The following is a 21,137-nucleotide window of genomic DNA, read 5'->3' on the forward strand; positions in this document are numbered from 1 at the left end:
CAGCCCGTTTAAGGGGTAGTCAGACATTGGTTTTAGGATTTCTCCCTTTCTGTATTTTGTTCTCGGGATAAGACGACTTTATAAGTCTAGACGGAATGGAGTTGGGTGAGCTCGGTGACATTCAAATGCCGAGTTAAATTTCCAGCCAGCTGCCGAGATTTATGCGGGTTGGCAGCTTCTACCAAAACCCAAAGTGCCCCCTCCCCCTCCAGCCCAGGGTCAAGCATAGTTTTTGGGGCAGAGAGAAAAACGCAAACTTTCTGCCAACATTTCCTGCACACAAAATTCAGCTGTCTTGTGCTATATATTTATATATATATTTTTCTTTTGGCCAGATTATTGAGCAAGTTTTCTGGTATTTTGAGCACAACTTATGGTGCAAAAATTGAATTGAATTGGGTACTCGGGCAGAGGCTCGAGAGCAGGAACAGGACCCGACCGGAGTTCCTCGTGCCAACTTCCTACTAACAGCAAGGAGGAAAAAGGAAGTCGCAGACCGTGCGACCGAAACTTTTCTGCTTTTACACTCAACTTCCTTTCCACACACAAAATTTGTTTAATTAAAATTTTTGTGCAAAATCTGTAAATTGTTTTTGGTTCGTTTCGTTTGCTCATCGCTTTCGCTCGCTTTTCTCTTCGTTTCCTTTTCCAACAAATAGTTTTGACAACACGCAAAATTATTGCCGCCGACTATGAAAATTGTTAAGTTATTGTTGAGAAAAAAAGGAAATTAAGCTTGGGATTGTTTGGAAACTGTTTACTTGTTAACTCTATATTTTTTTTTGGTTTAAACTAAAAACCAATTTAATTTAATATAAATGTGTTTTAAATATCTACAATATTAATGAGTGTATTAACTAACAATTCATAAAACCAACATTACAATTTTAAGCGATAAAATATTGACCCTTTCGTGTCAGTAAACACTAATATTAATCACAGTTTGATTGCATTTCCTTCAAAATGCCCCATTCCCACACTCTGTTTATACCAAAAATACCTTTATAATCAATTATTTACTAATGCAGACATAATACAGTTGTATAATTGTGACACGAACTGCCAACGTTTTTGTTGGTTCCCCACTTCCCTCATCAAATGCCACAGGAATCCATCAATTTATCATGCGAAGTGCGGGAGAGTTTCGAAACAGAGGTGTGGAAACTATCCACGAAATTCCTCCAAAAAGCGACAGCGAACAAAATTATTCAAGTCAATGAACAATTTAATTTATCATTAATATAAAATCCGACAAAAACGAGCACCGAACGGAGGGGCGAAGTGTCGCCTTGGCGTGCTGCCATCGCATGGCACTTGAGCTAATCTCATATATCATCATCGGCGGTATCTGCTAACGAATGACAGGAAACCGAACCGAAACGCTCCGAGCCGAGCTGAATTGAACCGGAGAAAACCTGACCCCGACTCGCTTTTCGCTCTGGCTCGTCGAACAATTTTTCTAATATGTTTGATTTTACTTTCAAATGGGCGACCTCTCCTGTCTGCCCTCTTGCCACCCGTCACCCCCAAGCTGCCATAATTCTGGCCAGGAAACTTGCTGGCATCAGCAGCAGAACCAACAAGACACTCAGAAAAAATGTTATCTTTGACATGGTTTGCATTGTTTTGATGTATTTTCATATACTCCTTTCAAAAAGATACATATATGAATACCACACTTTAGTTTTAAAAATAGGTAATGCTAAAATAATTATTGTTATTTTTTTAATACACCTTTACTAATTATAAAAATAAGTCATAAGCTTAAGATTTTAAGATGTAAGATGTGAAGCACAGATTTTGTAACATTTTCATTGCCTTGAAATTTGTTGTTAATTTTCTGCAGTGCAACAGAAGCCGGGCAGAAGTCTGACCATTAATACTCAATTGGCTGTGCTTCCCGTGTGGATTGTGGTCGTGGTTGTAACCCCTCATCCGCTGTCTGCCCGCAATTCCCGATCCCCAGAAAGGTATCCCTATCTATTCTGTGGGATACTCTACTGGGTTGGCTGCCGTCGTCATCTTTGTCGTCTTGTGCTGACACTTGAATTGAATCGAAATTGGTTATTAGCAATTCTTACGAGAATCCCAACGACCGACGAGAGAAATGCGGAGAAATCATGAGGTAGTAGGTGAATAAAAAGATGGAGAACGATGTTTGCTGGCTGGCTTTTCTGTCTTCCTGCTTGGCCGAATAACTTGAAAAACGAATATGTTGACAAAAATGAAATTGGACAAGTTTGTAAGAAGGTGTACGACTTCGGCTAAGACTGGATGTCGCTTATTTAAAGAGGACAAGAATTAAAACTGTAGAATTACATTTTCTATACAAAAAAAAAAATATTAAGTTAGTACTCTTAAAGATTTTTAATAATTTGGTTATTTTATAACATGTGAATACTTAGTAACTTGTTGTAACTATAGAAAACTTACGATAATCTGCACAAGAAACTAACACATGCCCTTCCGATTCATGGATAACACTTACCAAGATTGCAAAAATATATATATATAGACGGACATGTGCGGACGTATGTGGACGTGTGTGTATCTGCTACGCAATATTTATTTGCCACCTCATTTTTTATGACCGCAAGTTGACGGCGAGTGGGCGAACAAAGCCTGCCAATGGCAAGTCAACTTCTGCCAGTTTGATAGCCGCTCCGTGTCAATGCAAACAATGCAGTGGATAACACGGAGCAGGGGCGTGGCCGGAAAAGGGGGCGGTGGCAGGATAACAGGAAGCATCGAACAGAAAGCGGACATATCAATGGTTATTTGGGGGCAAAATGAAATCGTTTTTGTGGGAATGTACAAATAGTGTTACTCGCAGAGCTAGATTTTCTGAGAACTTTTGTAAAACATAAACCTAAAATGATTTCTTGATTAAGATATATTGTTTTATTAAGATTTTTTATTTTAAGCTTTTACCTTTGTAAAAAGTTTTCAGTAGTTAGTGTTGCTTTTTTGGAAGAAGCATTGAAGAACTGTTAAAGTTTTTTTAAAAAATTTTGAATAATTTTTAGCTCTAAATAAAAGTAATAGGATTTTTTAACAATAAAGTGATTTAGCTCTGACCGCTGTTGTACGTGTGCCAGTTGCATTTCCGTGGAATGGTAGCCATGTTTACGATTCGATCGCATTCGCACACGATTTTGATTTTGATTTGTTTGCAGAAAACTCGCTGCCGAGCTGGAGAGAGTGCACTCGCTCGGAATATCTAAGTTTTGCCGGCTTCCAGTTCCACTGGCGAGGCTCCTGCTTCTGGCTCAGTGGGTTTCTGCTGATGCTCGCACAAAAGCCATCTACGAATCGCATGCTTTATGCATAAATAAACAAATCACTGGAATCAAAAACATTGAAAATGACTTCAAAACTCAGCGCAATGTGCAGCCAAGGACGAGTATGCACTCGCATTTCCATCGAAATGCAGTCGATGGACATGTTTGCTCAACGCTTTTCGACCCGTATTTATTTTCGAGGGTTTTCACTTCCTGTTTCGAAATTTGATTCCGTTTGAGAGGTTTTAATTTTGCAAAATTGCAGAGCGCGTTCCTTTAATGTAAAAGACTAAAACTTTTACTAGAATAGAGGTTCTATAAACATTTAGATTTCTAGTTTAAGAGAAGTTAAATTAAATGCATTCACAGAGCCCAGACGTTATAAAGTTAGCAGACTTTCAGAGGGCTGCAGCCTGTAATTGGAAACTCATGTTAATGACTTTCACTTTTGCCAAAGCCAAATGAAGGTTATGCTTTAGCCTTCCACCCATTACTCCCAATTACCCCGAGTTCCTTCGCCTTACTCTATACTCGAATTTTCATGCATATTCATGGAGCCGGCTCACATACGGCCCAAAATGAAGTTGGGCCAATCATCATCCAATTAGAACTGTAAAATTATACTAATTACAACTTTGAAATTAGAAATATGCAAATCTCAGGCGCCCTCTTCGTCTCTGTTGTGTCTAGAGCAGAGTTTGGCCTGATTAAAAATTTCTTCAAAACCGTATAATACTTAGTATACGAGTGCGAATGTCCGTGAGAGCTGTATATATTTGCTTAAATTATATTGACATCCGACGGTCGCCGTGCAAGGATACGGCTGCAAGACTCCTGATAAGTGAGCAAACCCAAAGCGAAGGCCATCAAAAAGTCTGCGCTTAGAGAATCAGCCAAGCGGACTCACATACGGCCAAAAGGGGGAGGGTCATACTCATGAAAGCCAAGCCAAGACCGTAATGCATAAATTATGACAAGGAGAAAGCGCAGAAGTTGCCAACTATACATGGCATACACACCTTGGCATAAAAAAATGAATAAAAATTAAAAATATAAAGTATAAAAAAATGTTATGAAAGTGTATATATAAAAGCTGAAAGTTAGCATATTAAGCATTAATCATTCTATGTGAACGGAGAAGTATACATAAAAAAAACGTATAGCAAGAATATTTGAAGCAAAAGTGCTAACATATTTTTATAAGCATTATACTGGAGGTACATTTTAAAAGAAGCGCTTATGTGTAGACACCAATATTTTAACTTTTTTTTTAGCAAAGCAACGTGTGGTAATAAAAGTTGAAACATAAAAATTTCTAAAATTAGTTTGGAGACACTTTGTTGCCCAATTAGGCAGCTCGTTTGGGAGGTGTCACCGGAGGAATTTCCTTGGCCCTAACAACCCTATCGTGCAGTTCCATTTGAAACATCTAAGATATGCCAAACACGCGTTAAAAGGAGTGGCAGGCTTTGGTCACGTTCCTGGCAAGTAAATTCAATCAATTTGCAAGGACGCAAACTAGTGACAATTGTTGCCAAGCAATTGGTCAGGACATTCGCCTAATTGGTCGCTAATTGTAATGCACTTTACCGAGCTGCACTCGAGGGTCACTTTGGGGAAGGCGTTTGAAGAAGTACTGCTTTAAAACTGTAACATCCAAATAGTTTAGAAGATGTCAGGCTCAGAATTTCGGAAGACTTCCCTTTTCCTTTTTGGCCTGCCAATTTCCATCTACGCATTACTTGATCATTTTCCAATTGACAGCCCACAGCTGTTGCCCCGCTTTTTCTGACTGCCTGTTTTCGAATTGTCAAATTAAAAAGGAAAAATGCTGAATTTGATTAGCGAAGCGTTAAGGAAAAAGACACACAGCCCCGAAAGGAAAAGAAGGAACTAAGAAGGCCAAAGATAATGAGCCACTGTTGAGGCGTCGTTTAAGCGAAACTTTTCGCCCTTTTCCGTCTTCCGTTTTTCCTCTGTACCGAAGCCGAACTAACGGCAGTTGTAACGATTCCAGGGATGGAAGTCAAATAGAGACTAACTAAATTTTAGAGATTAAAGAAAAAACCAATGACCAAAAAATGATGTTTATATCAAAAGCTTTAGGTTCAATGGGGTATCTTCTTATTTAAGCGATTATTTTGTACTTAAAAGAAAAAACGTAAGACAACTTGTATATAGAGTAATCAGCATTTTTAATTTCCTTTCTACATTTTAAATTTTTTTTTACCTATCCCTGGTCAAATAGTTAGTCAAGCGGGATGCAACTATCATTGGCAGTTACACGCTGAGTACAAGAGCAACTGCAGCTGCTATTCCGGCCACGCCCCAAAGGCCTTCGAAAAAGGGGAAATGGAATGAGGAGACTCTTCTTTGGTGGATAATTATTTAACTTAATGGAAAACAAACTTAATTTTCAAGGGGCCAAACGGAAGAAAAAAAAACCAAAAATTACCACTAATGCAACCCTGCGCGAAATACAACCCTGGATGGGATTTGCCAACTTGCTGTAAATGAAAACTGTACTTTCTTCGATTCGTTGGCTTGAATGTTGTGGGTTTATTCATCCAAATGGCAGCAGGAGATTGGCGTGTTTTGCGCTTATCCCGAATGAACAAATTAAACTGTAATTCTCTTTAATTATTTGTTTGTTGTTCAGTCTGGGGCTTTGGCTAATTGACAGAAAAAAATCGTTTAAGGGGAGGAAGGCGAAGCCATCGAAAAGTGCAAGCCTTGCTAGCCAACTTATTGCGCAAAGTTCAAAGGTTGCCATAATGAAAAGCGAGCAGAAAATTGATAATCCCGTTGCCCCTCTATAACCTCCAGGACTTCCTTTAGCGGATAAAGTTTTTCGTGCTGTCTGGGATCTCTGGTTATTAAGTGCCGCAAAAGTTCCCGGCACCGAAAATGATAATTGGGCATTGAGAAGAAAGCCCCCTAAGATCCACTAACCCCACTGTCGAAAGCTGCATAATTAACACAAAATAATGATAAAGTTCATGGCGAGCCGCGCTTTTCCCAATCGCAACCCATTCAATTATGTAAGTGTTCCCTCCTCAAGTTTCTGTGCGGCTAGAGATTTACAGCGAAACTTGGCGAGAGTTGCGTTGTCTGCCGAAGTGGAGTCGCGATTGCATTGCAGGCAGCTCGGGCCGCATCCTCGACAGCTCTTTTGGCAGTTTCCATCCTGATGGGTTTTCGGTTTATTGTTGGACAGGGCACAATGGACCACCGAACGGAAATTGTTCAATAATCAGCTTTGGCCAGCTTAAACCATTTGAAAATAGCCCTCTGGGGAGAATATATCCCAGGATGCCATTACAGAGTGAGAACAGTTCTGTAAAATAATCTGAAAGAAATGAAAATTATTTCGGATTCAGTTTTTAATAGAATCACTAATAGGCAAATGTTATAGGAATATTAATGAAAAACCATACCATATTGAGGAAAAACCATTCTACAAAATAACTTTGACCTCTAAAACTGAAGTTTAACTAGGCGGAAATTCAATTAGGGTGTGGAAAAACTTACATGCATATCTCACGTCCAAAAAAAGAAGGGAAAATATCCACAAAAAAGAGGTGAGAAGGAGAAGCAAAAAAAATATGTTTACAAGAAAGGGATTTTAAATGAGTTCTTACTTTTCCCATATTTGCACCCATTTGCTCCTTGCATATATTTATTTAGTCGATGGCAATTAAAGCCGCGCTTTGCAAATTAAACGAAAACCATTTGCGCTCATTTCAAGCAGAATAAAATAATGCAAACTCTAATTTATACGAAACTGCGCGTATGCCAAACTGCGACCTCCTTTTAGCACTTGTTTTTCTTATTTTGGTTAATTTTGCTCGCTTTTTTGTGTAGCATTTTTGTATTTTAGTTGGCTTCTACTTTTTTAAATCAAAGCGAGCAAGCGGGGGTGTCCCGCCAGCATAAGTGATGATGGGCGGGGAGAGCGGGCGATTGGGTAGGGTCGCGGCGAGTCCATTCCGTTTCCAACTAAATAAATAAAAAGTGAATTTTTAATTAAAAGTTAAGTGGCAACTCATTTAAATTAATGTTGACTCAAGCGTCATAGCAAAACAGTTGGAGAGCCAAGCAAAGGAAAGGGGAAAAAGTGCGGAATTCGGTGCGTTGTGTAGGTGGGAAAAAAAAGGAAAAATAGAGCAAGGGGTTGAGGACGTTGGCCCGCTCCTTAATAAGCACTATGCGCCACAGGACCTTTACAGTGAAAAACTCGGAGAAAGCAGTAGAATGAGGGAAATGCGCAATGAAGCAGTAGTTGTTACAGTGAAGCAATCATGTTGCCAAGTATCATTGTTTGCTCTTGGTGAATCAATAAACTGTGTTATTTTTAACAGATTAAACACACTCTTTTAGTTCCAAAGAAAATTTAATTTTTTTTTAATACTTTTTATAATTAATTAATTAATTCATAAATTATAATATCATAAATTATAATTTAACTCCAAACAAGCTATTACAGATACAATGGGCCTTCAGTTTAGAAAACAAGTCCTGACTACATCATCTTAGTGATAATAGTGAATATATCTGCAAATCTGTTTGATGACCATGTGTTAATTTTGATTGCCAGACATGGCCAATTAATTACAGTCGATGCTGGACACACACGGATGGAGTTGGTAACTCTGGCCGAGTTGTCATGAGTTGTCAACTCACTGTCCACGCATATTAAATTTGTTTGCCGAGGTTTATTGAACTGTTTGTCACCCGGGAATGGCGAAGGGGAGCGCACACTTAGACCACAGACTGCTCCCCAATTGCAATTGATGTATTTACGTCCGTTTGCAATTTGCTACGTGTGCATGGAATATAGATTTCGCCCCCAAATTGTTCCACCGATGGATGCAGTCAACCGATTCCAATTCCGAGCCGAATCCCAAACTCAGTCATTCACTCATTTTGTCAGTTAAGTCTCACTCCCTCCACTGAAAAAATTTTTGAAATAGTTTTTAGTTAAAAAAAACTTTAAAAAGTTAAAATTTAACTTAAAATAAATTATTTGCTATTATGTTAACGAGAACGTATATCTTAAAGATTGGAATTTAATTTATTTCAATAGAATAAAAGTGTGTGAAAATATTTTGATATTAAATATTATTAAAAGTCAATTAACAGCAAGGTTTGGCTTTTGTTATTTTCTTTTGAAAGGATTATTAAAAAAATGATGTAAACAAATAATCGTAATATCATTTTTACGTGCCCATTTTAGTAAGACCTCTGTGCCGTTCTCCAACCAGATTGTTGTATTGCTTTAATTTCATCATCATGCTCACTCGTGCCGCCAATGCATGCAAATTTTCCGACCTTCCCACCGGTTTTCCCTCGGTCTGTCTGTGTGTTTGGGAGAGTTTCTCCGGCTCAGTCAATATTATTGATCAGGCGTCAAATTTTGTGAGGTTTGAGTCAGAGTCGGTTGCACACACAAATTGTGGCAAATTTTCATAGTTTGGTCTATCCTCACAATCCACTGGCTGTGGGCGCCGGAAATGCAGGAAAATGCGGAGCAGCATGGCAGCCATTAGTAGGAGTAGTAATCGTCCTCGCTGAGAGACTTACGAGCAATTAGCATTGGCCGGGAGGCAACCAAATCAATGGCTAACGTTATTGATAGCGTTTCGAACGGGGCTTTGCTGATGATGTTAAATTTTAAGCTTCTGTTTGTTCTTATCCACTCAGGCAGAAGGATCATTCCGATATCGATGGAGATTATTGATGGCGGTACGACCTACATGCACATAAAAATCCTACAAATTTTGCACTGCTTTGCTGTTACTTAATTGTTATGTATATATTAAAAAAGATTGCATTATTCATTTTGGGAAATACAATTCGAAAATACTCAACGTCTTTTTTGATTCATAGAACTTATTAAACAAACTAAAGCAGTCCAATTGATATTAGACCAATTCTCTGCGCCCCTCAAACTCCTTACCAACATCCACTTAAATGTGACTTTCTATTGCATAGTGGTAGTAAAAATGAGTTGCCATTTTTTTGCTCTATTAATTTTTGTTGCCTCCAACTAGTGGAGGCCTTATGCCAAAGCCTTAAAGCCTGTAAAATTTAATTGAAAGCGGTGACGAGGAGGGAAAGTGACGAGGAAAAGTTGAGGAAAATAGAGAGTGAGGAATAGGAATAAAGTGAGGCATGCTAGACCACTTCCGCACGCACACAAAGACGATAAGGGAATTCGCGCTGGCGCCTAATTAATAAAACAAATACCAAAGGAAACCAGAAGATAAAGTTTTGGGAATCGAAACTTTGAATACCTTTTCAAACTGAACACCATTCATTTATTTTTATGTTACTTAAAGAATACAAAATGTTATCTCAAAAATTATTTTTTTGTTTTCAATCAGTTCCTAAAAAATACAATTTTTATTTAATGAAATAACTTTTTTTATATTATTAATTTATAATAAAGGCTATTATTGTTTGAACAGTATGAAGAAAAGCGGAACACAGACGCAAAGGAAGTGAAGCCGTAGACAGGAGGCTATCGGAATGAAAAGCGTATTTTTTCCGCGGCATTTCCATATAAGCCATATTTTCAATAACCGAGAACCGAGAGAAAGAAGCACAAAACTGACAAAGTTTCATGCGCTTTTCGCAACTTTCTCCAGCTCATCCCGCCCACTTTTCCAACGCCTTTCACCCTAATGCTCCCTCCATCTTTCTCTTTCTATCTATCCTTGTGCGAGTGTCGTTTTCTGTTCGCCTTGGTTCGCCCATTATTTGCGCATTTTATTTCCATTGAACATTTCATTGACACTTTGACAGCAGCATTGACATTTGCGTGACTCGGGTGATTAGAATATGCGCCTCCCAAGTTCCTTTTCCCGCCACTTTCACCCCTTGGATGTCTATTTTGGCCTTCAGTCTTATTATGCTTTGACTTAGTTTTTCATTGCTGCGTCATAAAATTACCGATGGAATTAGAGTGTGCAATTAATTTTATTTCAACCGCAAAAAGAAAATTTCTGAGGAGAAAGCCTTAAATTGAAATCTTTGCATAACACGAAAATATTTTGTGTAAAAGGGGGAATGTAATTCAAGACTCTAAAAGCTTAAGAATAAGGGGAAAAAAAAACATTTTAACTTGATTTTATACAATCTGAAATGTCCCTAACATTTTTAGCTGCATACGATCTCAATAAATATGCTAAGCAAACATTTGATCTTATTTATAGGTATAGTTCTTCCTGATTGATTTGGCCTCGAATATCTGAACGTCTTTGGGAAGCATCTGCACTCGCTCGCGTTAAATTTATATGGCTTGTGATGCAATTCGCTTTGCTCGTCGCATCGTGTTGCCTGTCTAATGCATGCACATCTATATATCCGAGTATATCTAGGAACCGATTCAACCTGTGCCGGAGATAAACGGTTGTCGCTTAAAGCCTTTGATATGCCAATTCTCATAGTTGATGTCCCGATACCTATCCTTCTTTACTTTCTTTAAGATGTTGGCAAGTGGATGGAAGTGGATGGAGATTAAAGATTTTAGATTTAACTTGCAGTTTTTATTGTCTAGTTCTTGTTGGGTGATGGCAGCCACTTTTGGTTTTAAAACATATTTTTGTTGGCTAATTTTATTTGTTCTACATCAAGATGCTTTATTTAATCGCATTTACTCTAATTGAGTTATCCATTGTTTGTTCAGATTTTTGGCCATTTCTGGTTTGTGGTAACAAATCAATTTTGCAAAGCCTTACCGCATGAAAATCTAATGAAAATCTAATAAAAATCTAATAGGTAAAATGAAAAAGATTTTGAAGCAGAAGATAATTTGTGAAGATACAGTTTGCTGAGTTGTGGAATTATAAGTCAAATATGTTTTAATAAATTTAAAGTAACATATGTAACAATATTATATTTTCAGCAAGATAAATGCTTAGTTAAAGTTAATCTTAAACTAAATTATTTGTGTCTTACATTTAATATAACTTCTTGATTCAGTCCGTCAAAAACATTATTAAATGAGTTTGTTAGAGCGGTAATTATGCCAATTCCCTGATCGTAGCCACTTAGCACCTTTGCCACCTAATAAGCTGTCTCTTCGCGCTCGACCAAGTAATTGCACAGCAACCAAGCAAGTTGAACGTTTCCAGATGCGTCGTGACCTGGAGAACTGTCATTGCTGCACCACCCAATGGCTAATGCACCGACATAACCAACCATCCATTTGTCTATCGACCCATCATTTCAGCCATTCATCCATGCATACATCCATGCCATCCATCTCTTGTTAGCTCTAAACACAATCGAATGACAGACAAAAGACATCGGGAGAATGCAGTTTGAATATTACGTATACGCCATGTGGTCTGCCTGACACACTGACTGACTGTTTGTCTGCTTTAGCACTTTAGTTTTTCACGATTCAGCTATTTTTTTGCACCGAGCCCGAGGCATTTAATTGAACAAGTGAGCACTTTATTAAAATGTCACTCAACTGTGTTTAGTGCAATATAGTAGCTGAGGTGCAGGTGTGGGAATGAGGTGAGCATTTGATGGCGATGGTGCCAAAGGGTGAATGCGGGAAAGGCCGAAGACGTGGCCTGTGCAAATTTCATTACAGTTGTGTCAGCCATTTTGACAGCCCGTTTCACCTACATTTAGCACATGCCCTGCAACAATCGGTTTTAGACAATAGGCTGTTATTAAAATTTTCGGCATTTTGTCGCTTTCTGTAGACCTATTTTGTTGGTAGAATTCAATCTTGAAAATTTTAAAGCCTGAAATTAAAGTTTAATTTGAAATCGTATTGCTAAGTAAATGGTAGACAGAAGACCATATTTTTTATTCATCTGAATTTCATACAGCTTTATAAAACACGCTTCCACCATCCTCTCAAACAAATTATTTCAGATTTTTAATAACCCTACATAAAAATTTTATTGTAGAGCGTGTTTGGTGAAGAAAAATTATTTGTTTTATGCCAGCCTCGTTAAAAGTAATATACCCTCTATGCTCACCTATTACCACGTATAAAAAGCTACATAAACAGCAACAATAACAGGAAGGGGAGCAGTTGCAGTCACGGGTGCCGCAGTCGACTGCATTTAGCGTATGCATATTTAATATTTACCCGGCAAGTTGCAAGCGAAACGAAACGAAACAACAACCGAAACTCCAGAAACTCTCCAGCCGAAGCTAAGGAAGAACAGCTGAAAAAAGGGTTCCGAACGGGAGTTGCAGAAAGGAACATGGCCCATACTCGTATATCATTTGACCCTGCTAGCAGTTGCCCCCATATCCTTTTCCCGCTAACAAGAGGCAAACAACAGGAAAACCGAAAGAGTGAAAGAGCGCAAAAAAAAGTTTTGAAATGAAAAAGCAGTCAGCATATGAAATGAGTTTATTACTCAAAATGTTCCACTATATGTGTGTGTTTGTGCGGCACGCTTTAAGTGGCATGCACCACGTTAGGGGCGGTGGGGGCGTGGCAGTGAACATAAAGGGGCTGACGTCGTTCTCCGCTGACGAAGCCACCGCACTCTGCAGCAAAATAGTTAGCTAGATTTATTTATAAATAATTTCCAAGCATAAATCGCTGCGCAGCTTAATCAAATTTACGCCAGACAGTGAGTGTTGAGGGTATACGGCAACGGAAATAAATCTTTGGTTAAATGTTTTGTATAAAATATATTCTCCTCAATTTCAGGTTCTTTTTTGTAACTTTGACTTGGCTAAACATATTTAAAAGACACTCATGATTTTTAAGGTTTTTTAATTCAGTTTTCACTCACTGTAACTAATTTCTCCTGAATTTATCATAATATTTGCAATAAAGCGAAAACACTCGCAGCACCACACAGCGAAGTCATCCGCGTTGTGCGAGGAAAATGCTCCAAAAATGCCAAACAGTGTTAATTAAGACCGACATTTGCTGGAACAACAACATTACAACATAATGCAAATCAGCAACTGCAGCATCGGATGCGTTGGCAGCGGATATAGCGCAGCGGAAATTGGACTTTAGATGCCGGGCCATTGATATTTAGCCTTGCCTTCCGTTCCACCAAATTGCAGATTGAAGATGCAAATTCCGACGTGCAATGCATATGTCCACCCTAAATGCGTTTGGGTGTCTGTCTGTCAGGGTGTGAGTGCACTTCTGAGTACCTCAAATTGCTTTCAGTGTGGAAAAGTATGCCCCGTCAAGAAGCAGCGACTGCTGACAGAGAGTGGCTCGAAGAGTTTCCCAATCAAATGGGAAAATTGAAAAAAAAATAAAACTGTGAAAAAGTATTTAACTAAAATCCATTTAACTGAAAAGCAATAAGTAATATTTTTCTAATAAGTTGAATAATATTAATATTATCAAATATTTTAGGTTGAGGGCTTTCTGAGAATCATAAAATAAAATTTTAAATAGTGTAAAAATTGTATTCATTGATTAAAAAAAGACCTGAATCTACCGACTTGCTCTTCAGCGATTTGACTAAGCGCATTAGCTTTAGTTTTAACATTTTTTCCACTGGGCCAACAGGACCAACGTTGGTTTTTAGTGAAAGAGGGAGGCATTGGCAGAAGGTCGCTCCTCTGCATTAGCTGGCCTGCAAGCGGCTCAAGTGCAAAATCGAATTTAGCTAACGGAATTTCATCTTGCTTGCCAAGAATCTCACACCATACTTTTTTTGCGTTATCCCTCCTCAACCTGAGCAAGTCCCTTTAACTCTTTAGTTCACACGTTTTCCTTATAAAAAAACCCACTTTTCTAACAGCAGCCGACGAGGGCGATAAGCGCTTGGAACATGCGTGCAAAAAACACACATAAGGACATCCCTGCAAAATCTGAGCACAGAAAAAATATTACATATCAAATTTATACGAGAATGATTTAAGTAGCACAAATAAATTCAGTGCTTTTATAATTGCTATGGTACCAAATGCTTTAAAAACATTTTTTTATTGATATATATAGATAAGTATTTTTCAAAGAAAGAGAATAGTTTGTCGCAGTGCCTTCAAGTCCCTTCTAATGTTGGTCACAAAAAAAAACCTTGAAAGGGGAAGGTTTTTAGATGTGGTAGGGTGGGAAATGTGCAAGGGCTGCTTAGTTCGGGGTCAACGGGTGCCGCAAATTTCAGCTGGAGCAGCAGCATCAGCACCTTTGCCATTAACCCAACTCGGTTCGTTTTGGTTCGGTTTTTGCTGGATGCTGCTGCTGCTGCTTCCCTTTTTCCTATTAGTTTTCGCCACATGTTTGTGTGCACCACCCCCCTTTCGAGTTGCCCCAACCGTCAGCCTTGCCTCGAACATACCTGCGCTCACCTGTTCGTTTTTTGTTTTTAAGTGCAACATGAAATGTGCATACCAAGGAGCAGGCCAAACCAGACACGGACACGAGCCTGGACAGACTCTAGGTATTCCCTCCGCCCAAGCCCCACTTCCCCTCGGCCAACCCACTCATCTGCATTTTGCTTGACTCATCCTTAGGCGCTGCCTCCAATTCACCACTGACTAATACACTCCCAGTGGTTGTAGCTATAGATATATGCCCGTGTGTCGACTATGTATCCAATGTTTTCGTAGTCTTGTTTTGGGGTCCAGGAACTAAGATATATGGCAGCTGCCAAAAGATGCAAAACATGACTTTTCTATACATACGTATTAAACAGTGCCTCCCAAAACTTTGCGGGCCTGTATAGTAAGACGGGGCTTGGATCAGAATAATTTGTGAATATAGCAAAGGTTGTGAGTACTTCACTATTTAAAGAAGCCTTCTAAAAAAATATTTTATGATTTAACATTGTTACTTTAGATTTTATACACTTTTATTGTAGTAGCAGACATTGTTTTAAGATGACAGTGGATGTCATGCTGTCTGGTTGTCGATGTCAAGTATAGGAAAAGGGTCATTAGTGTAGAAAGGACCTGCACGAGTATGTTTGTCAGCTACTCGATGTGAAATTCCTTGCAAATTACAACCACCGCATGCTCAATTCAACATTATCCACCACATTAACAACAGACAAATTTCGAATGCATGAAAATATTAGTGAATTATTAAAAAACCGTAATGGAATTTGAAAGTCGGTAAATAAAAATGGGTCACACATAGTATACATAACATAGTATATATATTTATAGTATATATACATTATTATATTTGTAAAAATTTATCTGATATGTTAGATATATGGTTTGTTAGAGTACAAAAACGTTTTCAAGAAACTTTCCTAATACTAAAAGGAAAACTTCGTTGCGGGCGGCTATGCCTTCTCGCGGTTACTCCCAAAGTACTGCTAAAGCTCATTTTTGTCCTGTGCACCGAATTGAGGTTGTTAATAATGGTGTCCAAATACACGCTCTTCTGCTCCAGGCGCTGATGTTCGGAACGGAGTTTCCTGACCACCACTCGCTTGCTCCGCAGGTGCATCACGGTGGCATCGTAATCGCGCAACATATCCGGGTATTGCATCAAACAGCCGGCCTTTCTCAGCCTTTCGGCCTCTTTCTTAATTCGCTTGGCTTGTTCCATTGCCACACAGAATTGATTCCTGAGCTTTTTTTTCCCTGCTCCAGATTTCTTAACTTCGACTTCATGTTTCCCAGTAAAGCTGCATGGTTTTTTCTGTTGTTCCTCCAATGGGCCAGTGCATGGATTCCGTAAATGGTGCGTTCGCGAAATTGTTTCAGCTCCATGTCTCTCTCTGAAGAAACAATGAACTTATTGAATATTAAAAAGTAGTAGTAGTAGTATACATTCTAAAAAAAAAAACCCACCTTCAAGCTTAGACAACAGCGTTTGATTTTGGCCTTGATTGAAAATATATTCATTAACACTCAAGTCGTTGCCCAGTTTTTCCATTTGCTTTGATTTCTGCAGAAAGAAAATAGATAAAGATTTCTCAAACATAAATACATAGACTCACATTTTTTATGGCCTGCAGTCGATGGTTAACGAAGATCAATTCCTCTCTAAGATTGGAGATTTCGGAACGGATATCATTCATTTTTTGAAAAAGATCGTTTACGACGACTTTTACACGATCGAAGCCTTCCTTGCAAACTATTTCTTTGACTTTGTCCTCAAAATGAGTTATTTTCTCGGCATCCAATGTGCGGGTCTTTTCTTCCTCATCCGTTAAATCTTGAAGTTGTTGATGGTATAGTTTCTCAGTTTGGTGCTGTTGCTCCAAAAGGCCATCCAGTTCAGCCAACGCACATTGATACCTTTGGCGTTGGATCGGTTTTACTTGCTTGGGTGATATTACAAATGCGAACTCCTTACGGCGCACAAAATGCTCAGTAGTGATCTTTTCAAGGGCCTGATTACGCTGCTCCTCAATTTGAAGATCAATGATCAATTCATTTAGCTTTTTAAGCATTTTTTCCTTGTCCAAAAGTTCAGACAAACGACTTGAATTTTTATCAGCAGTGTCCACCACTTCATTTAACAATCCATTAAGAAATTGGTTAACAACTTCTTTGTTCATCATATGATATTCATTAGACAAATCCGATGAGTCTTCTTCGTAAATTGTCGCCCTGGGCCTAATGCTCAACATGAAATCACTGACATCGATGTCTGGTTTCCTAGTCGAGCTCAATTCCGATTCGCTGGTCTCATTGCTTTCTGTTAACTCTTCGATAAGGGTTTCAGAACTGAATGTATTCAGCTCTACATTTTCTTGCTCTTCGCTTTCCAATACAAGCTCCGCAGAAATTTCCGATTCACCCAATTTTAAGCTACCTTCATCCTCGGGTTCCACAAATTTTTCATCGATCTTCTTGGGTATTTCATTTACTTCCCCACTGCTGCTGGTTGACAGAAGGCTCAAATCAGGAAGACGCTCAAATGTCCTCAGAAAATGTTGCCTGACATCTTGTTCATTCTGCTCATCGAGCTTCTCTAATCTAAAATCCAATTCAGATGCAGAGTGATCTGTTTCTGTTTCAGAATCTGAATGGAGGCTTGTTAATACTTTTCTTGAATCTGAGTTAGAAATGGATTGCTGATCTATTGAGTCTGAATTGATTGATTCGAAACTCTCTATGGTTTCTATGTTAGTTCCTATTTCAAAATGCGCTTGGCTCTTAGTTTTTATAAGATATATTCGATGGGGACCCAAAAATCCAGTCGTCAACATCGTAGAGGGGACTTTAATAGGTTTGATTTTCGGTTTGGCCAAAGATGTGTCCGACGACACAGTGATAATACTTCCCTGACCCGGGGAAGATTCAAAAATCAAACCTCTAGAGAAACGACCACGAACCAAACTTGATCTCCATGATGTTTCTCTAATGGCCGTTTCGGATTTCTCCCGTTTCAGGATCGTTGGCGAAGTATTCTTCACTTTCTGAGGTGCTTTTTTTACACTTTTCGGGCTTTTAGCCGCTTTGGTCGATTTCTCTGGCTTTCCTAATTTTTTTTTGGGCAACCATTTCTTGTTAACCTTTGGTGGGAGATTTGCGCCAGACCCAATTGAGAGTGGTGAACCATTCCTGGATTTCGTCTCAGACTCTTGGGAGTGTGTCGAACTTTGTGATGACCGCGAATATGAAGGAGGCATTGTGGGTGATAAAGAAAACAAAGGAACAAAGAACTATAAAATAAATATTGGGAGAAAAAAGAACGTCGACGCTACTAAAGCAAAAGTGTGTTTGATATTTAGGTCAAAGGTAAATGCCACTTTTTTCTAGATTACTTCAAATTCAAGTGACTAAGGTTGCATTTCAATTAAAACTATAAGAGAGATATAACGTTGAAAGATTCGAAAGCTTATATTTTCTCTTCAGCTTTCCCTTTTTCCCCTTTAAAAACTCCACCTTTCACGCCAATCATCAATCCCAACGCAACCCATAGACAGTATGCCAAAAACCTCTCTGCGGCCCAGAACATTTACCTGCTAAAAAGAGGAAGGCTAAAAGAGACCAGATTCAACCGATTCTCCCTTTTTGGCTGACTAACTTGCAACCTGCCTTTACCCCCGCGAAAGCTGCCTGTTGTTGGTTAATATCATCACTCATGTATGCCGCATACTAAAGAGAATTTATCATGTCTGTTGCTGCTGCTGCTGCTACTGCTGTTGATGCAGCCATAAAAAATAGTAGAGCCTGACGGGGAGGAGGCGAACGCTGGGAATCCTGGCTGAAGGACTCGCGGGGATCGAGGTTCGAGGTTCGAGGCTTTTGGGCTTTCGTCTGCATTGCTTAGCCCCCGAGCTGTGGCGCTTGTCATTGTCGCTCAAGTGTTTCGGCAAACTGGCTTGCCATCTTTAAGGCAAGTGCTGGCGAAAGTAAGACGGCTAGAAGCTGCAGGACGCGGAGGATTGGGCGGAAGGATATCTGTCTCTACCGAGGAAGGGGTAGCAAGTTGTCATCGAATCCTGACAGACTGACGTAATTGAGATGTAAGGAAGGGAAAAAGTGTACGTGGGTTAAAATTGACAAAAAACATATATTGTATAATGAGTAAGTTGATAAATACTTTGTATTTGTATTTTGTATATCAATACAAACAAGATGTTTAAAATAACGTTTAAAATGTATCCCTATTAAATCATATTTAAATCAGTTTGAAGTAAATGTTGTTTTTTTAAGCTTTTGTCATTTTTTGATATTTTGTTTGGAGCTATCAAAAATATTTAAAATACTTTTTAGATATTGGTAAGAGGGTTGCAATATAGTTGCTTACAGGTATCTTTTTTTATTTTACTGGGTACTCGAGCTGCGAAGCTATTTTGCTCTGCTAAGTTTAGTTTGATGTTGCTGCCACGGCTGCTGAATATTCGCAAATTCGTTTACGTTTACCTAGCCACCTCTCCATCCCCATCCCCATTCCCATTCCGCATTCGCCACCCCCTTTACTCTTTCCCCCTGGGGCGACCGCCATCAGCTAAGTAGATTTGGGCTACCTGCATGCAGCCATGCTGCACCTGCAGCGTTTGAGTGGGTATATACTATATATTTCGGCGTTGGTTTGGGAGGGAATGAGTTTTAGCTGCCCCCGCACTGCTTTTCCCTTTTCCTGAAATTTCTGGCAAATTGCCTAAAACTTTCTTTATATTTGATGTAATGAATTCCAGCGAGAAGGGGAGGAGAACTAGATTTCAGATTGGCAGAGAGAGTGGGCAAACAAAAAAACAACAAAGGGGGAAGTGCTTTTGCTGCTGGGCTGCACAGCAAAAAAAAAAAAAAAGAACGGAGTGAAGCGAACGGTGCGTATGCTTAATGTGTAACAGATACTCCACATACGCCACGTTGGATGGGCGTGTGTGCGAGTTCCGTTTCCGCAATTAAAATGTTGATTACATGAAGTACGACTGCCGCTTGTTTGTTTCCCTTTTGTCACGCCCCCGTTTTAACCACCCGATGCTGTGGGCGGCACAAAGGAAAACGGAAATTATGTGTAGATGCGGGCGTTGGCGCTAAGCTCAGCTTTTCATTCGGCATTAACAACACTGGCAAAACGGCGGCGGTGAAGGCAACGGCAACAATGAGCTGAACCCATAAATTGCAAACATTTGGTCGTACTGCGATAAGCAATCCGTTGGCGAATGGAAAAGGGAGCGGCGAGTTTAATGACCCACCTAGATATTAAAGACCAGACAAGCGATAAACAAGAAGGTACCCAATACCATGGTTCAACCTACGCACTTCTTAATATAGCTACGAAAAGCTCAAAAACAAGTCCTTAATGAGCGAAGGTCAGTATATTTATACCCTTGCACTGTCCCTGTGAACTTTAAGAGGCATTCCACTTCTAAGTCTGATTACAATTACAAAAGTTATGAACTTGGAATTAATGACTTTTGGTCAATTTTCAGCAAACCCATTTTTTTGAAATATGGGACAAAATCGGCAAAAAAAAACAAATAAACTTATTATGCAGTTCAATAGACAATTAAAATACAAACTTTTAGAGGTTTGTCCCCTTAAAATCGAATTTAAATTAGAAAAGATATGGGCTAAGAATTGGTCAATTTTTTTCAATTCAGCAAACCCATTTTATTGGAAATTTGATAAAACATAAATAAAAAATCGGCCACAAAAAAAAAAAATTAACTTATGATGCAGTTGGTTATAGAATTCAAATATTTTTGAAACTTTACTTTTAGTTTTATTTAATTGATTCACAGAACTTTTAGAAATAACAAATTTAATAACCTTCAAAGTATGATACTTGTATCAATAAGTCTTGCCAAAATTGAGCGATCTCGTAGTATTTTAAAATTTATTAGCTACTGTTCCATATTTTTGCACATGCCTTTAATAAGAAGAGTGCCCCGATGGCTGACAAAAAAAGTACGACTTACACCGTAATTAAATCAATCATACGACCTGTTGGTAAAGAGGCCAAGACAGAAACAGAAGCAAAAGGAGCAGCCGAAAGAGCGAGTGGCAAGGCGAAGGCAAGAGGCGTGACGAAGGTAACGCCCCCGAATACACCTGGAAAAATTCTCGCCCCTCTTTGCCCCTGCCCACGAACGACTTGCTTAGCATAAATGAATATTTATAATTCAAACGCCTTTTGCCCATACTTTTTCCTTCAGTATGCAAAGCAGCGGCGGCGACTGAAGATCCGCAAAGTGCTTTTTTTCACGAAGAACGAGACAGCTGAACTGTGAGGGGAGAGAGAAGAATAATTTTTTATGAATATTTATTTGTTTTTGTGAAATCGAAGTTCTGCATTTGCTGCTCGCTCTTTTCTCGCTGGAAACAATGCTCTGGTTGACTCGTTCCCTGGCCCTCAAAGTGGCATCAAAGTTTTCCCTTCTTCGGCTGTTGAAAGGTGCGTAAGACAATTTAATTTATTTGATGCATTAAAGCAGAAATATTAACGCTATAAATCAATGAGAACAAAAGTTTTTCGTT

The 21,137-nt window shown here is 39.0% G+C and overlaps 1 protein-coding gene across 1 annotated transcript; it reads right to left on the reverse strand.

Moving 5' to 3' along the window:
- Positions 1–15,375: 15,375 nt before the first annotated feature.
- Positions 15,376–17,901, reverse strand: LOC108101140 (myosin heavy chain, fast skeletal muscle). Its single transcript, XM_017205363.2, is given in 4 exon segments — positions 15,376–15,833; positions 15,836–15,970; positions 16,044–16,140; positions 16,193–17,901. Coding segments are annotated over 4 exon segments (2,223 nt in total). The 5' UTR covers positions 17,834–17,901; the 3' UTR covers positions 15,376–15,483.
- Between the last annotated feature and the right edge of the window lie 3,236 nt (positions 17,902–21,137).

This window comes from Drosophila ficusphila, unplaced genomic scaffold (assembly GCF_018152265.1).
Source record: "Drosophila ficusphila isolate 14025-0441.05 unplaced genomic scaffold, ASM1815226v1 contig_797, whole genome shotgun sequence".
Classification (NCBI taxonomy): Eukaryota; Metazoa; Arthropoda; class Insecta; order Diptera; family Drosophilidae; genus Drosophila; species Drosophila ficusphila.